Below are 18,295 nucleotides of genomic sequence, written 5' to 3' on the forward strand. Positions count from 1 at the left end.
CCTGACATAAACTAGTATCTGCAGTGTGTACAACTAATAAGCACCGTCTGAAGTGAAAACATGGTTAAGTGCATGTGTGGAGACACCTGTCAGTGTGGGACTGCGTCAGTACAGCTGGCCGCAGCATGACATCATGCTGCACTACTGTGACCTGTCAGTCAAAAGTTCAAACACTGAAGATCTTCTGACCCATCAAACACAGCTGTTGGTGGGATAAGCAGGACTATCTATGGGCCTACATATGGCAATGTGTAGGATTACAGCTGGTATGAATGTCCCATAAAACTTACCAGTTGCACATCATGCATGATAAACTACTTAATGATGGCAAGTGTCAGCATCCATAGAAATGCAAACAAAACAAAGGAACTTGGAGAAGACATGTTAAGTAATGCAACAGAGATCACATAAACTGGGTTCCACTAACAAAAACAGATGCAGCCCTGCATTCAGTAGTCCAAAACATGACACATGTTTCTTACATTGTAACATTCCGAGGTGTTTTGTCTGCCAAAAGGTACTGAATAGGGACAGTCGCATACCTCCTGCTTAAGTTCCACCGTCGCTCTCAACTTTTGTAGGACACTCCTGAATAACTTCCATCGTTTGTTTGCCTGAGAATACTACTATCAGACACAATGTAAGACCAAAAACAACAGCATCACATGAACACAGGGCTGATAATGCTGAGTCAAACACAACAAGACTTAAAAAAATAAAATAAACCATTGTGTTATCTACCCTTATATCTCCTTATGAGCTCCACTGCTTGGTGGAAGTGAACATTTGATCTGCCATGGTGAAACATGTGCACACATTCACTGTCAGCTATACAGCACACAACATTATGTTGTTCTCCACTACAATTAGTACACTTCAGTACTGAGCCTGAAGTGCCTGGTCAGTTAAGATACTGTTCTCAAGGTGTGATGATGCAGTGTACTAACTGCCCACACTCATGTCCAGTCACAGATGTCCCCTTCAGATGGGTTGGCGGCTGCCTTCGGTGAGTTGACAAGGAGGTAGTGGCTGGTTGACACTGACGGTTGGTCACTGATGACTTCTATGTGATGTGATGTAGGACTAGTTAGGACTAGTCACACAGGAAATGACTTCCGCCTCCACCAGTCCTGGAGTCCTATTTCCAGCATGTACAGCACACTGGCAGCAGTAATCATTGATGGCAGCATACAAATCTTCTGCTAGAAAAACATGGAAGGAATCTATGTTGTCCAAGTCAGGGGGGTAAAGCTGTCCTCAATAGGTAGATGCAAAACTGCACTCTAGAAACCATTAACAAGTCAGCCAACAATGAGTACAAATAAAATCAGTTCACAGGAAAACAACTAAGGGGGCCAGTCACATTAAACTGTATGCCTGCAAAAAACCTAATGGAAATACTTGCTTGTGATATGTTTTTGTGGCCAGCTTTGCAGTGTGAGTCTGGTTCCCTGTTTAGAGTGGCACAACACTGTTAGGACTGTGAACCTTCCTTTTATTACCGACTTATTGTTGTGGAGTTAGACCAGTCTGGCTGTAGTCCACTTCTTGAGAAGAAGCTGCAGAACTTGGTTTTCCTCGACTGTAGTGCAGTGTTGACTGGCAAATGGGGGACATGAGGGGTGTAACATTGTATCCCAGCCACACTGCTGGTGAAGGGGGGGAGGTACAGCAAGTGGTGAGGGTGAAGTGATGAACTGTGTAGGGATGGTGGTATGTACAGCTGATCTGTCACTGTCACCTGGGTGCAGGATGCTGGCCTCGGTGGGTCAAGAGAGCTCGCCACAGTCGACATAACACACCACCTCTGTAAAAATCCATAGGATGTACTGATTGCAAATTGTTCCATACAAGTGCCGGGTAGTTTCCAGGGCCCACTTGCACAAAGCGATCTTAGTGCTATATTGGAGAGTGGGACTTACAATCATTGTAGCACTAGGATCGCTTTGTGCAAGCGGGCCCAGAACAAAAAACAAAACAAACCTGGTGACTCTGTGACACTCCCCTCAAACCAGTGACCCTTGATAAATCTACACCTCTGAACACTCAAGGATAATAGTATAGCCTCAAGGGATGGTGGCAATTTAAATTCTGTAGCAATAACTATGCTTCAATTAACCTAGACCGAGGGTAGAGAATGTAACCTACTTGAGTTGAAGGCGAGTGAGGTCTTCCTTGGTGGCCAACTCAAGCAGATCTGGCAGTGTGTACTCCTCCTGGCACACCTGTAGCACATGCAAGGAAGATATCCACCTTCTCTTACTCACTTATCAAATGATTCACATTGTTTAACTTCCTGATACCAGAAAAAGTTTTTAAAGTAGAATATGCATAAAGAAAACCTTGTCAGTACCTGCATGAAGTTTCACAAAGAAGTATTCATTATTTTTCTCATTTATAATTTCTTAATAATTACTACTACACACTGTCATTTCAGGAAAATAGCATTTTAATAAATTCAAAATAAATGCCCTCTGCAGCCAAACGGTTGTCAATGTTGATCTCTATACCTTGAGGCAAACAGAAACATTGACTGGAGTTTGAGCTTCCCAAACTAAATGATCACTGGCTGACTGGATGGACACAATGAACCACTGAACTGACCTTGTGTATCGTATCCTGGTCAAAGTTCCGTTGAGACAGCCAGGACACTAGTTCCGAGTCAGGGATCACCTGAATCTCTGGGACACCTTCAATGCAAGTGTCATACAAGTATTATCTTCACATAGCACATAGTGTGGAAGGCAACACCATGTTGTGCTAATTTCTGAAGCATTATCTCAATATGGTGTGGAAGTTGTCATGTTGTGCTCCTGTCTGAAGCAATATCTTGATATAGTATGTACTATCTTGATATAGTGTGGAAGACATCATGTTGTGCTCCTGTCTGAAGCAATATCTTGATATAGCATTTATTATCTTGATATAGTGTGGAAGAGGTCATGTTGTGCTCTTGTCTGAAGCATTATCTAGCAATGTGTGGAAGACGTCATATAATTACATTGCCTGAGCAAAAGTCATTTGATGTAAATAGCAAGCCAATAAGGTGAGTGTTAACATGCGACAACGTCTCAAAGTGTCATGGCCACATTTCCAAATTTGGAAGCAATTAAAACAGTTTCGCTTCACAGACTTACAAGTTAAACAATCAAAACAGTTTCACTTCACAGGCTTACAAATCAATTAACATTTTCATAATAATGTCTGACCAAAATAATAATTAACCTGATCAGCATTTGGTACCATGTTATAATTGTTCTAATTTAATAAGTAAATGAGTCTTATCCCTGTGTAAACTGATGACCCTAGGATAATTATGACATGGATACAGGTCAAACAAGGTTGGGGGGACACAGAAATATAATCATTACAGTACACAAGTAGGATGACATGGGTACACTTTTAACAGTGAAAAAGATCCTGATTGTGATATAGTACCAGCACCAGTGAGAGTCTCAACATGTACCTGTGGAGACACATACCTGCTGACAGAGTCTGAGACTTCAGAGCAAGATTTTGATCTTTATTGGACACCAGTAAACTGAAAGAAAACATTAAGATGACTGAAAGTTGAATCCCTGTAGGCTTTCTGGGTCAGAATAATTCCCCTGCTACCTACACTGGTTGAAGGCAACCATCTGGATGAGACTTACTCAGGTGTTTGAGTATAACAAACCTGCAGCAATCACTCAGTTGTGAAGCAACAAACATATGACATCAAACTCAACACCAGATCATGAGGAATACCCCCTTGTCAGTACTCTCGATGCTAAACAGTTGATGAAATAGTCTCACTGCTATGACACAGTGCAGACCCAACATTCACACATAACAGGTAAAGGCAATACAGACATATAACATATTCTACAGCAGGTACCGATGAAATAATGTAAATCATTAAATCACAGCGAGTGACAGTCCCTGTCCTAATATAGATCATGAAATTACTGCAGGTGGCACTACTCTTGAACTATCATACATATAGGACAGGTCCTTCATTCTCTTTGATAACAGGCACCTGTGACGTAAAAAAAAAAGACTCACGACAGATGTGACACTTGTAGCTTCTTCTCCTCTATGGATCTGTGGAGCAGGCTCTGGTACGACCTCTGCACCTCTACTAACTCCTTCAGCAACCTACACACACAAAACAGAGGTAAGTGCCCAGCATCTCTATGCAGCATCTGCCAGTACGTGACACTCTCATGGAAGTTGGCCTACCTGAAGTTCTCCTCCTCCATATGCTCCAGCTCTGACTGTAGTTCTCTACCAGCTGCCTTCCTGAATGACAGAGGTTTGAGTGAGTTTGCAGATGACACCCCTGAGGTGACTACTTCATCCTCAATCTGGTCCCCTGATGCTTGACCATCAAATTCTGTCAACATATGACAAAACAACTGGGTATTACCATGTGTGGAATAAAACATACAAATACATGTACATGTTATCTTATGTATGCCAGATGGTATGATTTTGTGTTTACAACTTGGCTAAATATGACAAGTACAACATGTTCAGAATACTCTGAAAGTGCAGGCTATTCAGCATACCTCACCTGGAGCTTAGTATGACAAGTGAAGGCTATTCAGCATATCTCACCTGGAGCTTAGTATGACAAGTGCAGGCTATTCAGCATATCTCACCTGGAGCTTAGTATGGCAAGTGAAGGCTATTCAGCATATCGCACCTGGAGCTTAGTATGACAAGTGCAGGCTATTCAGCATATCTCACCTGGAGCAAGCATGACAAGTGTAGAGTCTTCCGCATATCTCACCTGGAGCTAGTTTGACAAGTGCAGAGTCTTCCGCATATCTCACCTGGACCTATTATGACAAGTGCTTACTGTTCAGCATATCTCACCTGGAGCTAGTATAACTGGTGGAGACTGTTCAGCATATCTCACCTGGAGCTAGTGTAACAGGTGGAGACTGTTCAGCACATCTCACCTGGAGCTAGTTTGACAAGTGCAGAGTCTTCCGCATATCTCACCTGGACCTATTATGACAAGTGCTTACTGTTCAGCATATCTCACCTGGAGCTAGTATAACTGGTGGAGACTGTTCAGCATATCTCACCTGGAGCTAGTATAACAGGTGGAGACTGTTCAGCATATCTCACCTGGAGCTAGTATAACTGGTGGAGACTGTTCAGCATATCTCACCTGGAGCTAGTATAACAGGTGGAGACTGTTCAGCATATCTCACCTGGAGCTAGTATAACAGGTGGAGACTGTTCAGCATATCTCACCTGCAGCTAGTATAACTGGTGGAGACTATTCAGCATATCTTACCTGGAGCTAGTATAACAGGTGGAGACTGTTCAGCATATCTTACCTGGAGCAAGTATGACCAGGGTGGTCTGCACTGCACCTCGTACCAACCCATCAAGGGCAAACATCCAGTGGGGCTGAATCTTGTGCGTCTTCAGACACGTGCTCACCTGCATTAACACAATGCATCACCTTTACTACTATGAATGAGAACACGTATTTAGGGATGGGACACAGTAGACAATGAAATTACACCACAAGCCATGAAACTATTACTCTTTATATTACCCGTGTTACTACTGATTATAGCTAAAATGGATAGAATCATCACAAAAACACCTGCACATATTCGGAACAGAGCAGGCCACTGTAACTTGATAATGCCCACATGGTGACGCCATAAGTAGGTCAACTGTTGATATTCAATCACCTACGATTTGTTTGAACTTGGTGCCATTATGGACTTTCTAACCAGTGCCAACCATAACAAGTGCACCATAAATTACCAAAAAATAGTAACAAACAGTTCTCTGGAACTCTCACCTTGTTCAGCACTAAAACAACGTCACCTGGTAGTGTGGACAAAGGTCAGGGTTGAATTGCATCACTCTCAAAAGTGACATCACATGATTTGATCTATGATGTTTCCATATTCGTACAAAGTGACCTCCTTCGTTTGTTATCAGTAAATGCTTCAAAACAGATGCCTGTTGTGTTTATTCTTATTTTATTAGAAATTCTATCCATTTTAGCTATAAAAACAGCAACGCAATTTTCAGGACATTATCTTTTGTAGAAGCCCTCTGTCTTTTCAACTGCCCTTATTTGTTGGGCAGTTAATGAACAACTTCAGATTTCTGCAAATGATAAAGCCCCTGAAAAATAGTGTCACCCTCATGAGAGTAAAACATAGGCCTTGTTGATTGTGTATGACTGAAAGACTCACAGCTTCATGCAAGACATAGAGAGCTAGCTGGATCTCCATCAATGCTGTCTGGTCAAATGTGAGGCTATCTCTCAGCTCATCTGTAACACAGAAACCTCAAGCTCCAGCAATGTACACTTGATCACTGTTTCCTACTTCAAGTATATAAATATCACACAGGAGAGCAGGATATGAGCAGCCTGGCAGGAAAGCATGCATCACCTACCTAGGGCTGTATTTAGAGCTCGCACATTAGGGTCCAATATGTGTCCTCGGATGCCATTCAACAGGCACTTCAGATGATCCTGTGAAATCAAATAACATCGTTTTTGTATTTATTCAGTCCCTGAACCATATGTGTTCAGGTTGCAGATGAGGAAAGTACATCTTGTATTACTTGATGCCTTGCATGTTACGTCTTCTTATTCAATACATATGTCCAAGTACATTAGAATGATGTTCTAAATATCAGATGCCTTGACTTACACCTGCGTAAGTCATCCTTAGAAAAATAAGTGTTGCTACCAACTATACTGACTCAACTTTACACTTATATAACTGAATCCCACAATTGAGTGAGTGTGTGACTTAGATTGCACTCAGCAATATTCCAGCAATAATATATCGGCCCAACTTGATATATAGCAGCACCCACATTTGAAGTATTATGGACATTTTTATGAATTAGATGTGTATCATGCAGCTACAAATAGAGGAGATTATATGAGTGTACATGTAATACTCTGTTTACAACATGCCTAAATGTTGGTATTTCCCGAGAGAGAGCGCGGGATATACTGATCGATATTTTGCCACATGTCTCATAAGAATGGTATGATAAAGGGCACATATGCAATATTCTGTTTATTACTGAAGTTGTGAAAATGAGGAAAATCAACCAAAATCTACTTTCAATCCTAGGCTGGCTTCCCGCTGTTGCGGCATGTAAAACATGTCATAGAAAAATCGTGATGTCGTAGCATTGTACATGACGTCACGAACGCCATGACAAAGTGATATTCTGCCAAAGGGCATCGTATGACAAAAATGAACTCCAATATGTTTGCCCTTGTAGGCAATACAAAATGGCTTGCAGCATCAGTTTACAGAAAGCATGGTCCATATGGTTCCAGGAGCCTCCAACACTAACTTCACATGTGTAACTGTCAGTGGAAAAGAAGTCAGAAGTGGTGTGACAAGTGACCAGTGTGTGTTCACATCTGCCATGGGTGGGCTGGTTACATCTGACCTGGGTGGATTGTTCACATTTATCCTACATGGGCTGTTCACACATCTGTCTTGGATGGGCTGTTGGCAATTGTACTGGCTTGGCTGTAAACATCTGTCCTGAGTGGGCTGTTCATATCTGCCCTTGCTGGGCTGTTGACAATTGTACTGGCTAGGCTGTAAACATCTGTCCTGAGTGGGCTGTTCATATCTGCCCTTGCTGGGCTGTTGACAATTGTACTGGCTAGGCTGTAAACATCTGTCCTGAGTGGGCTGTTCATATCTGCCCTTGCTGGGCTGTTCACAATTGTAATGGCTGGACTGTTAACATCTGTCTTTTTCACATCTGTCCTGGATGAACTGTTCACATCTATCCTGGGTGGGCTATGCTCACACCTGTATTAGGTCGGTTGTTCACAACTGTACTGGCTGGACTGTTCACAAATGTACTAGATGGGCTGTTTACATCTGTCCTCAGATGGCTGTTCACATCTGTCTTGGGTGGGCTGTTCACACCTGTAAGGATAGGCTGTTCACATCTGTCTTGGGTGGGCTGTTCACACCTGTAAGGATAGGCTGTTCACATCTGTCTTGGGTGGGCTGTTCACACCTGTAAGGATAGGCTGTTCACATCTGTCTTGGGTGGGCTGTTCATGTCTATAATGGGTGGGATGTTTACATCTGTCCTGGGAGTGCTGTTCACATTTGTGGGGACCTCTAGTCACTTCTGTACGGGATACTTTTGTATTGAGCGTTCTGTGCACACCTGTAAGTCTTCAACTGTAGTTCCAGCCTGACCTTTCTCATAAAACCTTCTTAACTTTGCTAAAGAGTTTCGTAGATGACCAAGACAACCGGCCCTGCCTAAATGCTTGGGGAGACAGCTGGAGACAATGGGTCAGTGATGTACATCACATATTGACAATAATACAGACACAAACATGAGGATGGAACATGACATGTGTTGGAGAACACACAGTAAGGAATAAGTAGCTGTACATTTATTCATTCATCCATCCATCTGTATGTTCGTTCATCTATTTATTCAACATGACCATGGACCACTAATAAATGTTTCTTGAAGGATAAACACTAACTTGTAAACTGCCTGGAAATCATGCACTTACTGTGTCGAGTTTTGGATTTGACATGGTGGCATCCCTGTGCAGGAGCATCAGCCACTGATTGCAGATCTGTAACAAAATAACAAACAGGTTATTGGGTGACAAGAGTGGGGCTACAAAATTGTGGCACAGGAACAAATGATCTTGAGATGTTACCAAGTGGGAATGCACAATCATGTCACAGAATGGAATACAATAATGCTGGGTTATTCAACTAACAGTTACTGACCACAGAATGTACTTGTAATGATTACCTCTTCAGTATCTTGAATGAGTATTTGTACAAGTGTTGAGCGTCGCTCAGAGTCCTTCCTCAGCAAGAAGAAACCCCCTTCCCTGGATGCTGAACTGTCCTGTGAGCAGTGGTCAACATCGATGTCCGGTGACAGCATCACAGTGTTGGTTGGGGACAAGATGGAGTCCGTGCTGAAACAACATAACTATACTAACCTCTGAACCAGTGCCAGCAGACACACCCTGGCTGCCAATATAGCCTTCGAATCTCAGCAAGGAGATACACATCATCACTATACTGGCCTCTGAACCTGAGCCAGGAGATACAAACTGGCCACATGACGAATATGCTAGACTGGGAAACATAGCCAGGAGGTGGTGGTAATGTGAGTCAGTAGATACAAGCTGCTCACATCACTATTGGCCACTGGCCTCTGAACCTGGGCCAGGATATACAAACTGGCCACATGACCAATATACTAGTCTGGGAAACATGGCCAGGAGGTGGTGGTAATGTGAGTCAGTAGATACAAACTGGCCACATGACCAATATACTAGTCTGGTAAACATGGCCAGGAGGTGGTGGTAATGTGAGTCAGTAGATACAAACTGGCCACATGACCAATAGCCAGGAGGTGGTGGTAATGTGAGTCAGTAGATACAAACTGCTCACATCATTATTGGCCACTGGCCTCAGAACCTGGGCCAGGAGAATAACATCATTTATACAAACAAATATAAAAAATAATATTGAATTGCTCTGTAAAAATCAACAGTTTTAAAATAGTTTACTATTGAGTGCAAGGAAAACAATTTCTGACCCACAAGTTGGACAAATGATAATGAAGAAATGGAATGTACATGAAGCACATGGAACTAGTAGCGTAAACACTACTCTACAAGTTCAAAGCATGAGACCTGCTAGGTCTACGTGTTCACCATATCCATGTAACACACCATCAGATGCACAGTTTCAAAAGCAAAAATAGCTGATTTATAGAGAGCAGAAAATAAACTTATTTTCATAGTTGAATTTCAACCAACAGCTCAGCAGCAATGCTTACTATAACAGTATGAGCAAGGAAAAAAATAACTAATTTGTCCTTATTGGGCGTATGTAATTTTAAGCTTTATAACCAACATTTTATACCTTCTTTAAAACATGTCTGTATCACTGCATACTATCAATCATTACTTTAACTGTTGTATGCCTTGTCCTTATGGCCACCCTAAGTAATATTCACCATGCTACTAGTAAATATGGATTTCAGCAACAAATGGCTTCACACTCATCGCCTTTCTGAACACAGTTACTCGATGCTCACTGGGAATTAACGTTTTGCTTTTTGTAAAAACTTTAATATTTCTGTAATACATATAAAACGTAGTACAATGATGTTCAAAGCATTGTACAAATCCCATTTCTACTCCTGACAGAGGTGGCTTGCCGTGTGCCCTGCTTGTACTACACAGTGGCAAGTCTGACAGAGTTGCAGTGAGCTAGCCCCACTGTGCAGTGTAATGGAGAGAAGGCCATCAAGGGTCAGATGAGAGACACACAGAGAAGATTCCAGCACTAAATATATGGCCATCACCAAACTACTAGTAAAACAAAAGATACACCAGGTGCTTGTTGCCTTGCCAGAGATCACAGGTGGCCTCTCAGATCATAGGCAGGCAAAACAAGAAATCCAAAAATATCATCTCTTACAATAACTGACAACATCTGTTCAATAAAATTATTGCTTGTGCTTTTCACTTTCAATGTTTGAATGTTTGAACATCTTCCTGGACTGATCTGCGAGGCACGTCCTGCAGGCTGAGCTTGTGCACAGAGAAAAGGAGGAGGGGGCATTGCACATTACGATGCTGTGGAGTGATACCTGGGAGAACGGCTACGTGTGGGGGACGGGGACAGTGATCTGCAACAAAAGTAAACAAAAACATGCTATATATGTTACAAAACTTAGCCTGCCAACACATGAAGCTTGCTCTCTGCCAGATGCAGGTCATTAGCCTCAACAAATTAGGAGAAAACATGGAAACTCAAGCAAACACATGCAAACAAGGAACATTTCCAACTGAAAGGAAGATAATGTTAGTTTCAATAGATTATTGTTAAAAATACAGCTAAACAGAAATATGTCACAAGCAACTTGCCTCTGCCTCACTCGTCTACTACATATTTTGTCATAACATATCTCACCTGAAGACGTCATTACAAGACGTTTCAACTTCAATATGTGAATGTATCATTAATATATCTGTGTTAGTGACTGGTCAGTTTTCATAGGGGAGGTATGGGAGCATGCAAAAATTCTTACATGCATTTGAGCTGGGCCAAAAACAGTGTTAATAAAAGAGGTTTGTGTGGGTGGTTAAAAAGTGAAAATTTCAGTAACACCAATCTCCAGATGCATGAACCAAACACCACCTGTACCTTCTAAATTACCAGATTTTAACCACATAGTTTCAGGTCAACATTATATGCTGTATTCATATGAATGACAGTAAATACTCATAGAGGCAAAAGCTCACTGACTTGAACCTCCCAGGAAATTAGTTGTGCAACATCTTATAATGTCATCACTCGGGTCACAACACTGCAGTTGGCAGACACACACAACCACTACATGACAGTCATACATTTATGTGGACCTGGCATGTATGTCTACACTAACTCAGGACAACTCAACAACACATACGAAGTCTATTCTACATAGTGTGAGCCAACACACACATACACTAATATAGCCCCACCCAACTGGGGGGTTCTCTAATCTACAAACAACACCAAACATTGTACATTTGATTCCCCTTAATCTGGTGCCAGGATACGGTTGTGTACTAACGTTTACACGTGAGTCTCTGAGAATCAAGCAAGAGTAGGAGACTTGAGGCAGGAGTACATTCATGCGGACATGCCCACACTGACAGACCACATGACCACACATACCTGGCGGAGCGTCGCAGCCGCTCAGAGAAACACCGTTTACGACCAGCATCCCCCCTGTAAGTGTGGTAGATTTGAAGAAGAGAATGAACACCTATGATCACTAAGACTGACTCAGAGAGACAACAAGAAGACAGAAGTAGTAACAGAAGACATCCTTTGTTAAAACATCACTCAGGTCATCTGTCTTGTAAACACACCAGAGAGGTTATATACCTTGTAAACACACCACATAGGCCACCTGGTTTGTAAACATCACACCACACAGGTCACCTGTCTTGTAAATACACCACACAAGGTCACCTGTCTTGTAAAAACAACATGATTAGGTCACCTGTCTTGTAAATACACCACACAAGGTCACCTGTCTTGTAAAAACAACATGATTAGGTCACCTGTCTTGTAATCACACCACACAGATAACCTGTCTCATAAACGAACCCACAGGTCATCTATCTTGAAAACACATCCCACAGGTCACCTGTCTTGGAAACACACCACACTAGTCGCCTGTCTAGTAAACACTTCACACAGGTCATCTGTCTTGTAAACATGCCACACAGGTTACCTGTCTTGTAAACACACCACACACAGGTCACCTGTCTTGTAAACGCAACACACAGGTCATCGATCTTGAAAACACACCACACAGGTCACCTCTGCCTTGTAAATACACCATCCTGGTCTCCTGCCTTGTAATCACACAGGTCACCTGTCTTGTAAACACACCACATAGATCAGCTGTCTTGTAATCACCACACACAGGTCACCTGTCTTGGAAACACACCACACACAGGTCACCTGTCTTGTAAACACACCACACACAGGTCACCTGTCTTGTAAACACACCACACACAGGTTACCTGTCTTGTAAACACACCACACACAGGTCACCTGTCTTGTAAACGCAACACACAGGTCATCGATCTTGAAAACACACCACACAGGTCACCTCTGCCTTGTAAATACACCATCCTGGTCTCCTGCCTTGTAATCACACTGGTCACCCGTCTTGTAAACACACCACATAGATCAGCTGTCTTGTAATCACCACACACAGGTCACCTGTCTTGTAAACACACCACACACAGGTCACCTGTCTTGTAAACACACCACACACAGGTCACCTGTCTTGTAAACACACCATCCTGGTCACCTGTGATCCGTCATGAAAACTAAAGCTCACAGATACCAGAAACACAGGTGACCTGTGTATGAAACAGGTCACATTTCACTATTCTGGGATACACAGGTCATCTGTATATGAGATAGGTCACATTTCACTGATGAGGGATACACAGGTCACCTGACACAAGTAACCACATCAGCAAACTGGACCTGCACAAGCAACTATCTGGTTACATCATCTATTGCCTGTTGTGTACACCATCTGGATGCCATTATTTACGATATTTGACACAGCACTTTTCTAAGATGACAGATGTGATCGGCACTTTTACTAAAGAAGAGCTGGAAAGAATTAAGTAATAATGGAAAATGAATCTAACATTGTTCATATTAGTTTTACTTTGACTTCAGGAAATTTTGTTAGCATTCTGGCTTAGGGCTTGAGATTATGACAACTGATTCACAAAATCAGTATGACACACATGCTTGTATAATAACCTCTATTTCTGACATAACATGGTAGACAAGCTCATCCTTTGGTTACAGTCACTTTTATGTTTACAAATAACATCAACTTGTTTGCATCTGAGAAAAGTCAATGCAATCAACCAACAAATTGACAGTAAAACGTTTTCTTCAGTCATGCAACTTGTTTCTTGAAGTGCACAGATATCATAGAACTTGGCACCCACCTTTCATACTTCAGCTAGTTCACATGCATTATAAAGTATACCCTATTCTGACAAAGACAATATTTCAGGAAGGGTTTGCATATTTTGTATCTGACTTAAAGGCATATACCAGTGACAGATTTAAACAATAACAGCATTTATGATAAAAAAAGTAGAAATGTCACAGGTCACTTCATGAGAATATTTGAATGTGTGAAGTTCAAAGCCTTCCTTAACCACAACCCTTCTCTGTGACATCATGGCACTACAGTGATGCATGAAGTGAAAACATATACCTAAATGTCCATCTAGTAACACAATGACCTATATGGTCCTTGAACAGAAATGTCCCTTCCATTGTAAACATTTACATGTCAAAATATATGCAGAACAAACACCTTCATACAGAAAAAATGATGTCCAGAGAGATTCCTAATTGATACTTGGAGGAAGTAAAGATATTGCATGTTGCTAAAAATAAGCACAAAAGAACTGAAACAGATAAAGTGATGACAATTTTTTAAAATACCTACCACAGATGAGGTTAAAAACGGAACAGAACAAATCATCACGATTCCTGGAATAGATTGTTCTAGGAACAACTATAAAACATCTGCTCTCTGTCGCTCTCACTCTTACCCTCTCACTCACTCTCTTCACACCCTCCATTTCAGACGACTGATATGTTAGATGGGATTTATCTCTTCAGCTGGTGAAACCCACATATCTGAAGAAAGAGAAACAAAGTGCAACAAGCCATAAGCTGCACTTTGAGGCAGTAAGGACACATCAGGAGGGACATGAGCCATGACAACTCCAGTAGGATAATCTGTGAAGGGAGGTAATTAGATCACTTCAAATCACACAGTACATGTTTCAACTATCTCTCATCTCTTTAAACTGGCAGTTTATCAATACTTTAAAAAATGTCAAACCATATTGTGTCATTATACTTTGTATCTTTGCTTCTAACCAAGTGTGTCCTTTCTTGTTTACAGGTTTACAAATGAACCATTTCCTATTTAAAGAGGAATCCATTTATCAATGTGTAAAATTTAAAACAAACTGACATAGAAGATGGAAAATGTACCCATGATTTCATTAGTACCTAAACATTTACTGTTGCATAACAAGCTGATGAGGTTATGTGCTGATTGTTAGGATGCTTAACATGTGCAAAGGAGGTTAGAAAGCATGGCTTGATTTAACTCTGAAGTAGGGGGTTAATAGAGTTGTCTGCCCTTCACCAGGTCATGTGACCACCTACCTCCTGCATGACCGAATGTCAAGAAAATCTGAGTAACTGGCAGAACTGTGAAGCCTGAAATAAACACTACCTTAATAACAAAATCTCTGCTGTTGTCCAACCATGTGTCACAAGAATAATTCTAAGATACAAGCACTAATGCCTCTGTTCAAGGGTTGTCATATGAAAGTAAAGTGAACTAGAACAGGGCCTGCTTTCACAAAGTACTAAGGGGATCGTAAGTCAATTGGATAACCTTAGTGCAATGTTAAAGAATGGAAGCTAACGTTAACCTTAGTAAAGGATGCTTCATGAAAGGAGCCCCTGGTCAAGATACATGAAGTAATCTTAGTGTCAAGATGATCTTATACTGACACTAAAGAATGGGGGTTGGGATAGCTGTAGTTCTGTGAGCACTGAAATGGTGACCAGAATTTTTCAGATTGTCCATGACACTGATGTGATCACCTGATAGTTAAGACTACAATAGAAGGCTCACAATAGTTTCACTACAGAAATATGCTTGCAAAGTTCTACTGCCACCCAGGTGACTGGTGTGTTACACAGTTATGTGAGACTGCAAGCGATACTGGCTTCATTACACAGACCACACACTGGTCAGTACACATAGCAAGCAGATATATTTCAGAAGCACCACATTCATGCAAAGAAAACACTCATGATATGGTAAGTGAATATCATATGATTTTCATTTTCAGACTGATGCATTAAGGCTATCTGCTGATAGAGTTGCTGATAGCATCTCATTGCTCAATGTTACCAAGAAGCATAAATACAGTATTATTGTAGGACCTAGCTACAATATATTGTAAGATGCTAATCCTTTGAATTTAGAGAACAAGAAAGAGGTCAACAGAAAAACAGACTACCAAACATTTAAAATAATAAAGAGATGCCCCATTCTCTCATGTGACTCCTCTTTCAGTGACCACATTTTCTTACCCTTCTTCCTCCACTGTTTCCAGCTCTGTAAGGTTCTCCATACTGCTGCAGCCCTCTCGCCGTAACCTGGAAATACAAGAGGAAGTCTGTTTTACAGCAACAGTATATGCGTCCATCCTGACCTGCTTCACACAGTACACCAATGTTATCGGAATCAGTGGCAAGTCCAGGTGTACACACACATCAAGCAACGTAACAGTGGGCCTGTGACAGACGGCTTTACACAACATATGCAAGTGCAGCATTAAACCAGTGAACCCAGCATGGCATAATAATCACAGCACTTGGTTACTACATTACCTGCAAATGGCTAAAAGGAATGGTAGTTTTTAGTGTATGACTGAAAAAATATACTCTAGAGTGTTTGTGAAATCCATATGATATAATTTATATTCAAATCTAACTTTCTGGGAGGCATTTAGAAGTTGGAGCAATAAGGAAGGATGACAATATATCGATGAACAACTTCTTTATTATAGTGACAGCAACATTTCAGTGTTGGTTCTAACATCGTTATCAAGTGATCATCGCTTGAATGATAATGCTGTTAAAACCTACACTGAACGTACATGCCGGCTACGTATTCTACATACATACTTGGACACCCTGGGGATCCGCAGCTTGAGTTCCTTCATTTCCTCAACCTGTTTGTCACATGGCTCTGTAAACACAAGGACAGGAAAGAAAGATTCAGTTACTTGCAACTTGTACAATTATGGAAATTTACTGGTGACAAAATAAGAGGGAACTAATGAAATGACAGAGAAGCCACAATGTAAACTGTATTCTGGTGTGTCCTAGACGTTGGATGGTACATGCTCAGTGCTGTGATGGCATATACTGTTGTAAACTTGAGCCTGTTTTGTGATTCCTTAAAAGGCACTTTGAGTTGGCGCAGTAATCAAGGACAAATGTTATGGATTACAACTTCTTGAAATTTATTTATTTATCTATTACTTTTTTTTTTTACGATGTTTCCGGGCTTATCCTAGCCCCCTCATCAGGATGAGCTGAACTGAACAGTAAGGCTAACTGTTAACTCTGCCCAGGATCAACATTCCATACCAAGGCCAGAGTAGCCATCACATCAGCCGACTCATTAGAAGAATTACAAGTTTGGATGTGACATTTTATTCTGATAAAACTTTAAAAACCATCCTGAGAGCAAATGGGAGAGGTGGCAGTAATCAGACCTGATGAGGGGGCTAGGATAAGCCCAGAAACATCGTAAAAATATATTTCAAGAAGTTTTAATCCATAACATTTGACCTGTATTGAGCATGTTTTGTCTTTGTATTGCCATGAGCTGACCCAAGCTGGACTACACTGGCAGGGCTGAACACTCTCTGGTTGAAAATATCCTACAGTTACACTGTGGGGTTGTTTTCACAGGCCAGGCAATATCTGTATGCCTTCTTGACAGAGATTACCAGTCACAACTGACATGGCCTTAACATGCTGCGTGTTAATGGTTCTTTTTGGTAAATGGAAGAACAGCATGCAACATTTCATTATCATAATACCCCAGGAGATACAAGTAGGGTAGTGTGGGCCTACATTCCAGCCATGAAAACCCAAGAGATCCAAGTAGGGTACCGTGGACCTATACTTCATTCATGAAAACCCAAGAAGTTACAAGTAGGGTACTGCGGACCTACACTTCACTCATGAAAACCTGAGGAGTTACAAGTAGGGTACTGTGGACCTACACTTCTCCCATGAAAACCCAAGGAGATCCAAGTAGGGTACTGTGGACCTACTCTCATGAAAACCTGAGAAGATCCAAGTATGCTGTACCAGGGACCTACTCTTCCATGAAAACCCGAGGAGATCCAAATAGGCTCTACCAGAAACCTACTCTTCACCCATGAAAACCAGAGGAGATTCATGAAGCCTGTACCTAGAACCTACTTTTCTCCCATGAAAACCTGAGGAGGTCCAAGTACCAGGAATCAACTCTTCACCCAAGAAAACCAGAAAAGATTCATGTACTCTGTACACCAAACCTACTTTTCTCCCATGAAAACCTGACAGGATCAAAGTACCAAGGAACCCACTCTTTCCCCCTGAAATCCCCACATACCAGATGTGCTGCGGACAACATTGTGCTCTGGAGATATTGGTTGTTTTTTCCTTTTCTTTCTCTTTGAGCCCAGATTGCTGAAGTCAAACATAAATATGAAAAATAACAGTTAATATTAACTGCAGTAAAATTGTTTGACCCTACCAATATCTATAACTTCTGTCTGCATTATTCAAAGTAATAACTATTATACTGCATCTGCTGAAGCCTTGAAATGAAGTGTAGTTGACAGAAAATGGATACGTATACATATTTTGTTTCCCTAAAAGTCATGTTTCTTGTACCTGGACGATCACATGTCAACAAACTGATTTTGCAGAAAGCAAGATCACACAAAACCTCACTGGTGACAAGTAAAACTGTACCCTGAATAAAAGCTACATTACAATTCATCAAAGTGCTGGTGCATAGCCTTAATTATGATTATAAATAATTCACATTAATATAGCAAAACATGCACTCAAAATATTCC

General features: G+C 41.3%; 1 protein-coding gene across 4 annotated transcripts in view; it reads right to left on the minus strand.

Annotated features, from left to right (window-relative positions):
• Positions 1-1,665: 1,665 nt before the first annotated feature.
• The window catches only part of LOC137288149 (mitogen-activated protein kinase kinase kinase 15-like), a 74,634-nt gene continuing 58,004 nt past the window's right edge, over positions 1,666-18,295 (minus strand). The window contains exons 26-41 of one of the 4 annotated variants that reach the window (XM_067820561.1): positions 17,824-17,900; positions 16,338-16,401; positions 15,741-15,806; positions 14,799-14,852; positions 10,663-10,701; positions 8,800-8,971; positions 8,549-8,614; positions 6,421-6,499; positions 6,216-6,295; positions 5,334-5,439; positions 4,222-4,375; positions 4,045-4,137; positions 3,483-3,541; positions 2,605-2,690; positions 2,149-2,225; positions 1,666-1,807 (exon numbers count right to left, since the gene is read on the minus strand). In XM_067820561.1, coding sequence (XP_067676662.1) covers positions 1,738-1,807; positions 2,149-2,225; positions 2,605-2,690; positions 3,483-3,541; positions 4,045-4,137; positions 4,222-4,375; positions 5,334-5,439; positions 6,216-6,295; positions 6,421-6,499; positions 8,549-8,614; positions 8,800-8,971; positions 10,663-10,701; positions 14,799-14,852; positions 15,741-15,806; positions 16,338-16,401; positions 17,824-17,900 — 1,342 coding nt within the window. In that variant the 3' untranslated portion in view covers positions 1,666-1,737. Of the gene's footprint in view, positions 1,808-2,148; positions 2,226-2,604; positions 2,691-3,482; positions 3,542-4,044; positions 4,138-4,221; positions 4,376-5,333; positions 5,440-6,215; positions 6,296-6,420; positions 6,500-8,548; positions 8,615-8,799; positions 8,972-10,662; positions 10,702-11,735; positions 11,790-14,798; positions 14,853-15,740; positions 15,807-16,337; positions 16,402-17,823; positions 17,901-18,295 lie in introns of all 4 variants that reach the window. The other 3 variants (XM_067820563.1, XM_067820562.1, XM_067820565.1) reach the window with 3 other exon arrangements.

Source organism: Haliotis asinina, chromosome 6, assembly GCF_037392515.1.
Source record: "Haliotis asinina isolate JCU_RB_2024 chromosome 6, JCU_Hal_asi_v2, whole genome shotgun sequence".
NCBI classification, from domain to species: domain Eukaryota; kingdom Metazoa; phylum Mollusca; class Gastropoda; order Lepetellida; family Haliotidae; genus Haliotis; species Haliotis asinina.